At 51.5% G+C, this 13,337-nt stretch overlaps 8 protein-coding genes across 8 annotated transcripts; 5 read left to right on the top strand and 3 right to left on the bottom strand.

The window, feature by feature from the left end:
- Window positions 1-87: 87 nt before the first annotated feature.
- On the top strand, window positions 88-991 carry ARB_04879 (uncharacterized protein; the record flags this gene model as incomplete). The annotated part of the gene is made up of 4 exons (XM_003016544.1): window positions 88-289; window positions 385-478; window positions 537-811; window positions 846-991. The coding sequence occupies 4 exons, from the start codon at window positions 88-90 to the stop codon at window positions 989-991; spliced, it is 717 nt and encodes a 238-aa protein (XP_003016590.1).
- A 498-nt stretch (window positions 992-1,489) lies between these two features.
- ARB_04878 (uncharacterized protein) lies at window positions 1,490-2,414 on the top strand (the record flags this gene model as incomplete). The annotated part of the gene is made up of 4 exons (XM_003016543.1): window positions 1,490-1,651; window positions 1,776-2,084; window positions 2,147-2,236; window positions 2,301-2,414. The coding sequence occupies 4 exons, from the start codon at window positions 1,490-1,492 to the stop codon at window positions 2,412-2,414; spliced, it is 675 nt and encodes a 224-aa protein (XP_003016589.1).
- Window positions 2,415-3,226: 812 nt separating this feature from the next.
- On the bottom strand, window positions 3,227-3,933 carry ARB_04877 (uncharacterized protein; the record flags this gene model as incomplete). The annotated part of the gene is made up of 2 exons (XM_003016542.1): window positions 3,227-3,659; window positions 3,686-3,933. The coding sequence occupies 2 exons, from the start codon at window positions 3,931-3,933 to the stop codon at window positions 3,227-3,229; spliced, it is 681 nt and encodes a 226-aa protein (XP_003016588.1).
- Window positions 3,934-4,996: 1,063 nt separating this feature from the next.
- ARB_04876 (uncharacterized protein) lies at window positions 4,997-7,510 on the top strand (the record flags this gene model as incomplete). Its single annotated transcript, XM_003016541.1, has 1 exon — window positions 4,997-7,510. The coding sequence occupies one exon, from the start codon at window positions 4,997-4,999 to the stop codon at window positions 7,508-7,510; it is 2,514 nt and encodes an 837-aa protein (XP_003016587.1).
- Window positions 7,511-7,634: 124 nt separating this feature from the next.
- On the bottom strand, window positions 7,635-9,040 carry ARB_04875 (uncharacterized protein; the record flags this gene model as incomplete). The annotated part of the gene is made up of 2 exons (XM_003016540.1): window positions 7,635-8,797; window positions 8,878-9,040. 2 exons carry the CDS (start codon window positions 9,038-9,040, stop codon window positions 7,635-7,637), a joined length of 1,326 nt encoding a protein of 441 aa, XP_003016586.1.
- Window positions 9,041-9,423: 383 nt separating this feature from the next.
- ARB_04874 (3-hydroxymethyl-3-methylglutaryl-Coenzyme A lyase) lies at window positions 9,424-10,573 on the top strand (the record flags this gene model as incomplete). Its single annotated transcript, XM_003016539.1, has 2 exons — window positions 9,424-9,678; window positions 9,773-10,573. The coding sequence occupies 2 exons, from the start codon at window positions 9,424-9,426 to the stop codon at window positions 10,571-10,573; spliced, it is 1,056 nt and encodes a 351-aa protein (XP_003016585.1).
- Window positions 10,574-10,874: 301 nt separating this feature from the next.
- ARB_04873 (uncharacterized protein) lies at window positions 10,875-11,309 on the bottom strand (the record flags this gene model as incomplete). Its single annotated transcript, XM_003016538.1, has 1 exon — window positions 10,875-11,309. The coding sequence occupies one exon, from the start codon at window positions 11,307-11,309 to the stop codon at window positions 10,875-10,877; it is 435 nt and encodes a 144-aa protein (XP_003016584.1).
- A 649-nt stretch (window positions 11,310-11,958) lies between these two features.
- ARB_04872 (class III aminotransferase, putative) lies at window positions 11,959-13,192 on the top strand (the record flags this gene model as incomplete). Its single annotated transcript, XM_003016537.1, has 2 exons — window positions 11,959-12,054; window positions 12,122-13,192. 2 exons carry the CDS (start codon window positions 11,959-11,961, stop codon window positions 13,190-13,192), a joined length of 1,167 nt encoding a protein of 388 aa, XP_003016583.1.
- Window positions 13,193-13,337: the final 145 nt, after the last annotated feature.

Genomic DNA, 13,337 nt, shown 5'->3' with positions numbered 1-13,337 from the left:
GACTTCTATCACTTTATCCTGCCTGAGACTCTACTTCAGCTTCTCTTATTCGATATTGAACCTACATCTACATTTATCGCGACCGCGATGGCCCCGCCGCTGACAGATCTCTCTTCGACAAACAGAAACTCCCGCACGCGGGGGCCATTCCGGCCGCGAGCAGCGAATAAAGGCAGCGGAAGTTACCAGCTTCGACAGTTTGCGGAGGCGACGTTGGGCAGCGGGAGTCTTCGAAAGGCCGTCAAACTTCCTGACGGAGAGGATGTGAACGAATGGTTAGCCGTTAACTGTACGTTCTTATACCCTGATGGAGAGCACGAGCGGAGGAGGAAACACAAAGAGTGAACATATGGGCTGGCGCTGACTGACTGACTGGATGAATAGTGGTCGATTTTTATAACCAGATCAACCTGCTGTATGGGTCAATCACGGAGTTTTGCTCGCCGCAAACATGTCCTGAGATGAAGGCCACGGATGAGTACGTTTTCCGGTGCTGTTACATATCATGCTATTTGCCCCTAACAGGCGGATTGTAGATTTGAGTACCTATGGCAGGATAACGAGAACTTCAAGCGTCCTACGAAGATGTCTGCACCTGAATATGTAGAACATCTCATGACTTGGGTACAGGCAAACATTGACAATGAGCAGATGTTCCCCAGCCATATAGGTATGAGCTCAACTGAACCGATATTCCTTGTGATAATCGAGGACGAGTTTGAGACTAAAGTTGACGATAATCATTCTAGGGGTGCCTTTCCCAAAAACATTCCCTTCTCTGCTGAGACAGCTGTTCAAACGCATGTACCGTGTATATGCACACATATACTGCCACCACTACCCAGTCGTCGTTCATCTTGGGTTAGAACCGCACCTGAACACCAGCTTCAAGCATTATGTGCTGTTTATCGAGGAGCACAACCTGGCCAGCGGGAAGGATTTCTGGGGACCTCTGGGCGATCTGGTTGACAGTATGCTCAAAAGTGACTAAACAGCATATGGAAGGCACTGCATACTCCTCCCCGTCGGTTCCACCTGTATCGTCTCACCCTCGTTCATCATTGTCCTCTTCTCGGCAGCCCTCCCTGCTGCCTGTTTTACTGAGCATTACCGGACCTGGCGTCCACGGCATCCCTCGTCAAACGAGTCATGATAAATAGCATAACGTATAATAATGATACATAATTAAAGACCTCACACGGCCTCTTCAACCGCATCTCAGTGTTATGCGACGACATGCTGTTCGAAGTCCAGCGATGTCAATAATGTTACTCTTATCATTGTAGTTCCTCAACCTCCAAAGTCTTCCGAATTTTATATCACGTGACTCTGTTTTCCGCCGAGCAACCTCAAACCCACTGCGAAGTTCGACGTCCAAACCACGAACGACGACTTGCAAACCGCCAGCAACCAGCAGCATCTCCGGCTGTCCATCTCGCACCGCCCAACAGCAGCTCAATTCGACGGCCCGAGCCCCTCTCTTCTCGCCATGCTCTCCTCCCGCGTCGCCCAGGCGAGCCTTCGCGCTTCCGCCCAGCAGTTCTCCCGACGATCCGTCGTCAACGGAGCCAGAACCTATGCCGCCGCAGCCCAAGACCCAAAGCCTCCAGTCGCCCTCTTTGGCGTTGACGGCACTTACGCCAATGCCCTGGTGCGTATATACTTGGTTTCCGATGGTGGTGGATAACAATTGGCCGTCGCGGACGACAGGCAGCCGATACGCAAAAATAAAAAAACTCACACGCTAACGTCGTTGTTTTTTTCCTCATGAGCAGTACACTGCCTCCGCAAAGACCGGCAGCCTAGAGCAGACCTCCAAGGCTCTCAATGCTTTGGCCGAGGTGTTCAAGAAGGACGCCAAGTTGGGTCCTATCCTGCACACTCCCACCTTGACTGCGCAGGACAAGTCTCAGATTGTCCAGGAACTGCAGAAGCTTACTGGCAAGAACGAGCTTTTGGGCAACTTCTTCGTGACTCTTGCTGAGAACAACCGATTGGGTGTCCTTCAGGGTGTCTGCGAGAAGTTTGAGACTTTGATGGGCGCTTACCGGGGTGAGATTGAGCTAAACATCACCAGCGCTCAGGTATGTGTTCTATGTCCACGTTTGCAGGGAATCTTGATTTTGATACTGATTCTCCGAGTTAGAAACTTGACCAGAAGACCATCCAGCGTCTAGAGACTGCCATCGCCAAGTCTGAGTACAGCCAGGGCAAGAAGCTCAAGGTCGTCACCAAGGTGAGCATTATTCGTCTGTTTTCTCCTCTGTTTTGTCAATATACACTAATATGGTATGCAACAGGTCGACCCAGAAATCGTTGGTGGACTCATTGTTGAGTTCGATGGCCGAACAATCGACCTCAGCGTCTCCTCTAAGCTCACCAAGCTTAACAAGGCTCTCACCGACGCTCTGTAAATAAGTATTGTGCTCTAACATTATAAACACCACCGCAAGATCTGCAACAATAGAACTTTTGTATTATTGATTCCTTTATGTATCTTGTTTCCGTCACCTAAGTAGCAGTCAAACACCCCGAAACTTCTCTCCAGACGTTAGTCAAGGACGCCTGATATACACCCCAATGCAATCAACCAACGCATCTATTGTAGCAAGTAATAGTATTTCCAAATAGAAAAAAAAAAGCATACAACATGCAGTCAGAACCCGACAATTAATCTTACAACGAAGCGGGAAAGGGGAGAAATGAAGGTATTATAAAGACATAAGAACAAAGTAAACATTGTCAACCAAGCGAATGGGTGAGGGCGAGCGAATGAGATAATTAAACTATATATATCCGACAGCGTCAAGATGATAAGTGGGTTATAAAAGAAAGGATAAGAAGGATGTGGCAAGAGAGAGATATGTGGGGGGAGACCAAAGAGAGGGATGGGGAGTCGTGTTCCCGAGACCTGTCATATACCGTTCAGACATGTATAGACGCAGCAGCCAGGCATCGAGTGAGTTGGGTTTAATTAAGTAAAATGCCCCAAAAGAAAGGATATGCATAGCAACGTCGAACATGATATTGAGCCCGGGGGGTCGTTGTATGACGGTTTGGTTGGGAAGAATATAAAAAGTCATGTGGAGGTCTTGAGCTCGGGTATAAAGGTAGATATAACCAAAACATAAAAAATCAAGAAAAACAAAACGAGGAAAAAGGCTATTGCTGTCCCAATAAATGCATTGAAGGCTTTAATAAAAAGGGCGGTGATGAATGAATTGACTCAAGACCATCCCTGCTTGCCCTCAGAATGATTTTGCGCGTCGCCTCGACCATGAACGCCAGCATGGTCAGCAGCCTCATCGTCCTGGTCTGTGGTTGCTGGGGAGGTGGAAGCGTTGGTGGTGAAGCCATCGTCGGACTGGTTGGGCGTGGAGAGCGGTGGCAGGCCGCGCTCCTTGTCCGCGGTAGAGACCTCCAGCGGCGTTCTGTCCCTGAGCGAGCCATTCTGAGAGGTAACATTATCATTATTAGCACCGTCATTGACCTTGACGGGCTCAAGGGGTGCCTCCCCCTTCTGCATTCTTAGACGATTCTCGGTGGCTCGAAGTCTAGCTTCCAGCGCCTCGAGTTCGCGACTTTGCATTGATACCAATGTTTGTCTATACATCAGACCATTAGCAGCTGTTTCTAGTTTTCCCTTCTTCTTTTGAGTTCTTTGTTCATTGGGACATAGACATACTTATAGTGGATGGAGTTGGTGAGGTTGTCAACCTCCGAGTCGAGCATGAAAGCATTATCAAGCGCAGCAGCAAGAGAGCGAGCCATGGTTCTGCAACGAAACAAGTCAACAAAGGACGATTCAAACTGGGACAGAAGACGGGATGGATGAATGAAATGGAAAGGGAGAAGAAAGACTGACGATTGAGGCCGTCTGCCGTTGGGCTTCCACTCTTTATCAAGCTCCACGTCTGTCCTCTCCTGAGACATCTTCGCGGTTGTTCGAGATCGAGAAACAGGGAGGGGTGTGTTTTATGGATGGACGGAGAACGAGGTCAAGTAGTAATTAACTGGAGATCAGGGTTTCAGGTGCTTTGCACAGCCAGTCCGAGTGGTGGAAGATCCAGGGCGAGCAGAGGAGCGACGAGGAGCCCCCCTGAGGATTTATATAGCTTTGTCCTTCGAAACCAGAGCCAGCTGGGGGACGGGCGGTCGTTTGCTCACGCGGAGGCGAAGGAGAAAACGGGCGATGCAGGGCAAAAAGGGCGGAGTCGCAGCAACGGTCAGGCTGGAGAGTCACCAGAAGTCACCAGGAGGTCGCGGTCGATGATGATATAGTTGTATTAATTGCGAGTTAGCGGTTTAGTTACCAAGTAGCCCGCCCAGCTAGTCGTCTAGTCCCGAGTTTGCAGTGTAAGCCGCAAGAGCCCAAGGACACCCAAGGGTCAGAAGGGAGGAGGCGGAACGCTAGCCAAAACTGCGTCACTCGCCCTGGCGCCGCCTCCTATCCCTTTTTTGCGTCTTGTTTACTCCGTACTGTTGACTCAGCTCTTGCGCCTGCTGCCGTCGTCTCTGCCTCCCCCTGAGCATAAGAAATGAAAGGTGGAGTTTTTTCATTTCTTATCATATTATTATTATTATTATTATTATTATTATTATTATATTTTTATTATTTTATTTTTATTTTATTTTATTTTGATGTCGAAATAAAAAAATATTTCCTTTTTGGGAAGGAGGCCAGTTGATCGTCATGTGACTTGATGTTGATCACGTGAATAGTAAAGGAGAGTCACGTGAATCAAAGGGTTATAATCACGTGATATGCCTTTTTCAACGTCACGGAAAAAAAATGCTGGTGACGCGCAGGGTAGAGCGACAACGACGGCGACGGCGAGGACGAGGACACGGCTGGCGATACACACGAGAGACGCGACGCTCGAGAGGCACTACGAACAGGCATTGACGCCGACATACAGGCGCGAAAAAAAAAAAAAAAAAAGGCGAGAGAAAACACCACGGACTATAGGGAGACCAGCCGCGGGAATGCAATGGGATGCCTTCTCTTTCGTCATACACCCCCTTCGAGTCCCTGCTCTTCTTCCAGTCTCTGGCGACGCTAAAGAGTCGTCCGGATAGCTTTGCGCCAGTCTCAGAGCTCCTGCGGAACAATCCCTTTATCCAGCAGGATGTCAAGTACGACGCGAACCGACTGAGCCCGCAGGCCCTCGAGGAGCTGTACACCACCCTCCTCGTAGACGGCGTCCGGTCTTCAGACGACGAGGCTTCAGACCACAGTCACAGTGCGCAGGAAGCGGCCAATCTGAAAAAGAGGAAACATGCTCAGGCCGCGCAGGATGGAACGGCCAGGTCACACTCCGCGGCCATGCCGGACCTGGTCGATAAGCTCTACGCTAGGTACAAGGAACGCGTGACGAGGGAGATACGGCGAGAGGAACAGCGGTACGCCGAGATCAAGGACGAGATACGACGGCTAGAGGCCGGAGAGGACCTGCAGAAACAGCCTGTCACTGCTGATGGTTCGAACGTGGCACCCAGTCCAGGTGCTGCTGCTACTCCACCGCCGAAGCCGGAGGCTGCGCGGGAAAAGGTGCTCGGCAGGATCCCACAGGAAGCAGTGCAAGCACCTGCTCAAACACCCACTACTGCAGGCACACCGCAAGGAGTACGGCCTGTACAGCCCACGGCGGGACCGCCTGCAGTGACTGCCCCTCAAGAAGCTCCGATTCCTTCTACATATAACTTCAAGCCGGTGCCGTTGGCCAACCAGGCACAACAACAGCAGCAGCAGCAGCAACAGCAACAACAACAACCTCCCCAGGTATCTCCACCTGTCAGCACCCCAGGAGCCAATATATACCCCAATATCCAGCCATTTCCCCCGCCTGCTCATCCGACGTCAACCTCAGCCGCATCACAGCCCGCATATCAAAATGCACCCCCACATATGCCTCTTAACAGAGCAACCCAACAGCCTTCACTTCAACCACCGCCACCACCGAATACAACTTGGAATAGAACACCCCAGATACCATCTAAAACAGTCCCTCAAACCGTCAAGTTTCAGCCTCTTTTAACTCCCCAAACAATACCCCAGTCTTCTTACGGCCATGGATCTGCTCGCTCCACCCCGAAACCAAGCAACCAGGCGCGTAACAAGGCAACACCCACACCTAAACCCCTTGCTCCTAACATCGATAAACCCAACATTCCTCTTACCCAGAATCCCCCACCTTCAGCACCACCAGCAATAGCTCCGCCCCCGGCCGGTGGGGTCAGCACCGCTACTCCTCTACCACCAATCACACAACCTACTGTAACTACAGATGCTGCGGCCCTTGAAAAACTCAAGACTCAGCTCCCATCTTTTGCGCAATCAATAGGCAAGAGACCACCTCGTCCTTCGTTGGTCACTCCCAGTGGTAATACACCATGGAAGATACCTGGTCCTATATCGCTACCTAATGAGCCCGGCTCTCCTGAACCACCAAAATCTGCTGATATTAGTCCTATCAGTGAGCGAGCTTTGTCACCTTCAAGACAGGAAGATGTAGAACAGTGGACGGGACAGGCAGCACGTCGTAAACTGGACCTCGGTGGCGCAGCTCCTCGTGAGAGCCCCAAGCATGCGGGGGATGCTTCTTCGCCCAGCAATCCACCTTCGGGCCGTCCTCGAACACGTGGTCAGTCCATTGCCTCACGCGGAGAGGATACCCGTCACATCAAAAACGAGCTTCCAAGCACTCCAGTAGGTATCACTGGCGATGACATGGATAGTGGCCACTATCGTGCAAAGCGGAAAAGGAGTCCCAGCGGGTCTTTCTCCCTAGCTCACGACCAACGGCCGTCAGATTGGTTGAAAGACAGCCAATACGTGATGTGCTCACGGACATTTGGCCGCACTTGCGGTCCGATAATGAACGACGTAGCTGCTCATAAATATGCATCCATCTTTGCCAAGCCATTGACGAACCGCGATGCGCCCGGGTACAAGGATCTCATATACCGCCCTCAGGATATAAAATCCATCAAGTCTGCTATACACCAAGGCAGTCGTGCCGTTGCTGCGGCTTCAGAAGCTTCCCAGACAACGGAGGAAACTCCACCATCGACAACAGCAAGCGCATCAGCCTCGGCAGCAGCAGCAGGAACAGCAGCTTCAGGAGCGGGCCCATCAGCCAAGAGTAACGTACTGCTAGCTACTAAATCAGCAGAACTAATGCCGCCGAAGGGAATAGTAAACTCCTCGCAGCTAGAAAAGGAGTTGATCCGCATGTTCGCAAACGCAATCATGTTCAATCCTACACCAGATCATACTTTTGGCCCAGCGTTTCCCATGCGAACTGACTCTTCTTCTCGAGAAGGGACGCGAAGCGCAGAACCCGATGAGGGAGGCATTATCAATGACACGCTGGAGATGTACGAGGATGTCGAAAAGGCAATTTCCACCTGGCGCTCTGCTGAACGCCCCATGGACGACGCGGGTGGGAAAGCCTTTTTAGCTTTGAAGAGAGGAACTCCAGTGGATTCTAACGATGCAGATGATTGAGAGAGTTTTTACTTTTTTTTGTCTACTACATGCACATCATTATCTACCCTGTTTGAATCTATCCAATTTTATAAATTTTTATTCTCTTTTTTATATTTAGTGCCACTGTTAAAATATCTGGCTGCTATCCTGCCAACGACGCAACAGTCGTGCCAGGTTTTATCCTGCCCAAACCCTCCTTTGCATAAAAGTCCATCGGGTATATACCACCATTCGCCTTATTCCAGTCATCTTTGATACCCAAGGCAATAAGCGCCTCGTATGGTGTTAGTAGGGGTTTCGGAAATGCATACCCCCAATCAATACTCAGCCTGGGACAAGCAATTTGCACCCAGCAGTCAACATCTGGCATACTTGCCAACTTGCCCGGAAAAATCTCACTCAACAGCAAATTCACATAGGGTATGCCCTTCTCGTTAAGATGTTGCTCAATCATCTTCATGGTATTTGGATTCCCCTGACGCCCCAAGCTGCCCAGTATGATACCCCATCGCTTCGCTGATTTGGCGACGTCTATCGCCTTCCGACGTAGATCTTGCATTTCTTCATGGTCGTACCGTTCTCTGCTCAGGGTGCGGGAGTAAGGGTCATATCTGTACGCTGGTATGCTCGGGTTATGAATCATGGCCGATTCAAGATGAAAGCGTCCATCGCCCAGGTACAGAAGTAGATCTACTGTCTCGCTGGACATGCGAGGGGATGTGCAGCCTAGAATCTCCCCTTTGCTCAGGGGCATTATCTGGGGCACGGTGATGTTGAACCCTTCCTTCTCCAGCACAGGTTTCAACCCATGTAGTGTAGCGTTGAACTGTATTGTGCCTACCACCGCTATGCGCTGGCCTGAGGTGAAGTTGCGTTTCAGAGTGTCGATCAGATGTTGCGTGTCTATGCCGATGTCAACGAAGATATATAGCGTTTTTATCTTGGTGACGTCCACAGGTATAAGACACGAATGCGCATAATGCACCAGCAAGTCACAGCCCAGTGCTCGAGCTGTATAGTCATCTATACAGCATGCGCCGTATGTCACATCTCCCATGATAACTGTCTCAATGCCGGGGCAGAACTGGTTCAGGATGTCTGAAATTGTAGTGGCGAATAGCAACAAGCCCTCCGGAAACTGGAGGGCCACTCGCTTAGCTCCTGACGAGCGTATCCTGTGTATAGTCTTGGGTATTTCAAAGGAGTAATTGTGTGGGAGGAGGGAGATGGCGGCTTTGATATCTTCATCTTCAAGGATCTCAGCAGGGATCTGGTTCAGCGCTCGCGGGCCTCGTCTTGTAGATGCTGCACATATCATCGGCTGTTAGTTTACATATGTAATGCACCGCAGTCGCGGTAATCAGTCTTCCAACGAGCTCTCATACCTGTCTGTATAGCTGTGGTGTGCGACTGCTCGACATCCTCCCCTCCAGTCCTCTGCGCCTGTGCCTCTGCAGTCTTCCGCCCTACAAACCGCTTCTTCGGCACTCTTGTTCCGTTTGTCTGCGGCACCGCCGGCGCACCACTTCCATCCTTATTATCTGCCATCTCATCGCCCCTTTTTAACGACTTCACTCCCTCTCTCTCTCGTGCTTCTTCTGCTTCTTCTGCTCGTCGTCTTCAACTTTTTCTCTTATCTCCCCTCTATCAGCGGCTGAGTCAATGCTGAGTCAATCACTTAGTCATACATTACTAACCTGGCTAAAGGCGGCGTCAAGTTCTTCCGCGATCGGCTAGTCCAGGCGGCCGCCCAGGATGTTTTCAACATCGGAGCAAAATAGCCGAAGTCGGCCGCGAGCGCCGGCGACGCGGAAGAAGAAAAGAAAGCAGACGAGCAGCGGACGAGCAGACAGTTCAGACCGACAGCCAGAAGGAAAGCACCGTTACTCTGCATTGTTTACCGGAGACTGATGCGCATAGGGAGAGTGACCATGTTCGGACTCAGAGCTGCCTCCAGGGCATCCCACCTGGCCTGTCGTCGCGGTGCAGTGCGGTCTCTGGCTACCGAAGCCAAACTTGCTCCCGATTTTGTTCGCATCGTCGAGGTTGGCCCCAGAGATGGCCTGCAGAACGAAAAGAAGTCCATTCCGCTCGAGACGAAGCTGGAGCTGATCTCCAGACTTGCTGGGACCGGCCTCCAGACCATCGAGGCCGGCTCGTTTGTGCCCGCGAAATGGGTGCCCCAGGTGAGTCTTATGCTCGCGTGCTATATCTACTTCCCGATGGATCTACTAGAAACAGGCCGGCTAATGGTGGAATGTATTCAATTTGCTTTGCTAGATGGCCAGCACAGCTGACATTCTATCACATCTCACCAAAACCCCGCCCTCCGCCCCCCACCCGATCTCATACAACTACCTGGTCCCCAACGTGAAGGGCCTCCAAACACTGGTTAAAGTGCTCGAGAAAGAGACAGCTGCCCTGCCAAAGCAAGCCCGTCCAACGGAGCTGCCCGAGATATCCCTCTTTGCCGCTGCCACCGAAGCCTTCTCCAAGGCCAACACCAATTGCACAATAGAAGAGTCTCTCGCCCGAATTGGCCCGATAGTCTCGCTGGCAAAGGAGAAGAACATCCGCGTACGAGGCTATGTCTCTGTTGCGCTTGGATGTCCATATGAAGGACCGGATGTAGACCCGCACAAGGTCGCTGAGATCACTGCCTCGTTGCTGGAGATGGGTGCCGACGAAGTCTCCGTGGCCGACACGACAGGCATGGGAACCGCTCCAAGGACACAGAAGCTACTGAGGACCCTCTCTGCTGCTGGAATTGCCACCAATGACCTCGCATTGCATTTCCACGATACCTACGGCCAGGCTCTGGTAAACACCATTGTCGGCCTGGAGCACGGCATACGGATATTTGACAGCAGTGTTGGCGGCCTAGGAGGGTGCCCGTACTCTAAGGGTGCTACCGGAAACGTCTCAACGGAAGATCTGATCCATACCCTGCACAGCGTTGGAATGAAGACTGGCGTTAACCTCGAGGCAGTAGCAAAGATTGGAGCTTGGATCAGTGCTGAGCTCGGTCGTGAGAACGATAGCCGAGCCGGGAAGGCAACCGTCAGCAGGCTTCAAGGATAGATGATTTATTTATTTATGTAATGTTGCAAGCCCCAGTCATCATAATCTCGCCCCATCTACCACTTTGTTCGATGAGAAATGTCCTTGTCCTCGCTTTCATACCTTAAAATCCCCTTCATGATTCACGGATGATGTCCTGGGCCAGCAGATTGTATATAGTTAAGAACAGACGATTTCCATTGCAGTGTATGCAGTCTATTCATCTTCCCATTCCTGCTCGAGTACGCAATAATTTACATGGCGGTAGTATCGAGTTTCACCACCGCCGGCATCCCCCCAGTGCCAGACTTCCGAATCTCTATCAAAAATCTGTAACCCTGCCGTTATAACTCCAGTCTCCGCTCCCGCCCCATCTCAGCGGCTCATTCTTCGGCCCTCCAATCTCGCCAGTCTTTGGATTCTTGTCTCCCTCGAACTCCGGCTTTGCACCCCGGCGAAGATCTGGATGTAGCTCTTCATCTGCCGAGCTCTGGAGCACCTCTTCTGGCTGAGACTGGGGGGACTGGTTTATCCGAGGCGTTGATCGCGGTGTGCTGAACGCTCCGGTGGACTGCTGCTGCAAATTTTCGAATATCTCTTGTTCTTCGGGGGCCAGGCGAGGAGGTGACGGTGTGGGAGCGAAGCGGCTGTGTTTAGAGGATCGCGCGGCCGAGACTGTGAAGCTTCGTGCAGCCGGGCTGGGAGTGTATATAGCTCTTAATACCGAGGGAAGACGGTATCTCGCAACGCCGGCCATGGTGCTAGCACTGCCGGTAGTCTCTGCGTGGTCGTGGTATAATAACGTTGTTGGTTGTGTTGCCGTGAAAGCTGCGAATGGAGCAAAATTGCGAGTGGAATCGCCGAAATCGGGATCTCCTGTTTTTCCGAGTCATCTCCAGCTCCAAATTTATAGAAGAACCAACTCGCATTCTGACGGACAAAATAGCAGAATTGCGTTCGCCTGGTGGTTTACGTCTTGTTTCCAGGCTGTTCTAGGCAGCTTCTATACAGTACAGGCGAACTGTGCGGGTTGAGGGCGCGATGGCTTCTCGAGCAGCGCTGCGACGGGTAGGAGGAGCTAGAGCTCTGCAGCATGGGGCCAGCCCCCTGTCGCGACGGCGGTGGGCTTCGACAGCTTCGAGTCCGGAGGTTGTGGACCCTTTCAAGAGCAAGCCTTCTAGCACAGTGACCCGGATAGTGAGTTGTGTTCTGCCCTGCGGCTGTTCTGGTGGTTGATGGTTGATATACGGAGTACTGACTGGTATGACTAGGAACATGACGACCTGCCAGGCAACCTGTCCAAGCGGAGTGACCGCTTCATCGAGGGCATCATGCCGTTTATGGTGCCTACATACGCTCGACCAACGCCAGTGATGGCCAGGGGAAGCGGTTGTTACCTATGGGACATGGAGAATAAGCAGTATCTCGACTTCACAGCCGGCATTGCGGTCACATCTCTCGGCCATTCAGACCCAGGACTGTCACAGGTCCTATCAGAGCAGGTGAATAGAACGCCCTATTGGAGTGTATGGATCATACGAGGGGACATGAGACTGATTGCAAAGCTAGTCTGAGATACTGATACATGCATCCAACCTCTTTCACAATAAGCACACCGGTAAATTGAGCCAGGCACTTGTCAGCACTACTCTGACCTCAGGTGCAATGCGGACGGCCACCCAAGCGTTCATTTGCAATTCTGGAACCGAAGCCAACGAAGCAGCTCTCAAATTTGCTCGGAAGGTAGGCCATAGCCTCGACACTACAGGCGCAAAGCATGAAATAGTCTCCTTCCAGGGATCCTTCCACGGCCGAACGTTTGGTGCTTTATCTGCTACTCCAAACCCCAAATACCAGGCTCCTTTCGCTCCCATGGTCCCCGGATTCAAGTATGGAAAATACAACGACATCGAACAGCTCCCAACCCTAATCACGGACAAGACGTGCGGCGTCATCGTCGAACCTATCCAGGGCGAGGGCGGAGTGAACGTTGCCTCCGCGGAATTCCTTACAGCACTCCGTGCAAGATGCGACCAAGTCGGAGCGGTGCTGATCTTCGACGAGATCCAATGTGGTCTCTCTCGCACAGGTAGCCTCTGGGCACACGCTCACCCTTCACTCAGGCCAAAGGATGGCTCCAAGCCCGCTCACCCAGACATCCTCACCACCGCCAAGGCACTTGGTAACGGTTTCCCCATCGGTGCCACGATCATTTCCTCTGATACAGTAGGGAAATATATCAAGGTTGGAGACCATGGAACTACTTTTGGCGGAAGTCCACTTGCCTGTGCCGTGGGTAACCATGTATTGACCCGTCTGGCAAACAAGGATCTCCAGGATTCTGTTAACTCTAGATCCCAAACCCTCATCAAGGGGCTGAAACGGCTTCAGGAGCGGTATCCCGATGCTGTATCTGAGATTCGGGGTCGAGGTTTAATACTTGGCTTGCAACTTACCGCTCCCTATATCAGCAAGGTTTCCGATATCCTTGGGTCTGCAAGGGATAAGGGGCTGCTCATTATATCTGCTGGAGAAGGTTGTATTCGTTTTGTTCCACCGCTAGTCATCACCGACGCGGAGATTGAGGTTGGGCTGGGCATCTTGGACGAAGCAATGAGTGAGGTTGCGAACAAGGCGTAGCGTCACTATATTTCCGCGGATGGACCATCGGTAGTTATTCTGTACTTTTTCAAATTTCATGCTCCCCTTCGCACTTGTTAGATAGATCATCTGGATACTTAGATATATGTCAATTTATAAGAGAAACCTTGCCATATCAATCTAT

Source organism: Trichophyton benhamiae (assembly GCF_000151125.1).
Source record: "Trichophyton benhamiae CBS 112371 chromosome Unknown contig01989.5, whole genome shotgun sequence".
Lineage (NCBI taxonomy): Eukaryota > Fungi > Ascomycota > Eurotiomycetes > Onygenales > Arthrodermataceae > Trichophyton > Trichophyton benhamiae.
Note: the sequence above shows the minus strand (reverse complement) of the source record. Positions and strands in the feature narration are given on the sequence as shown.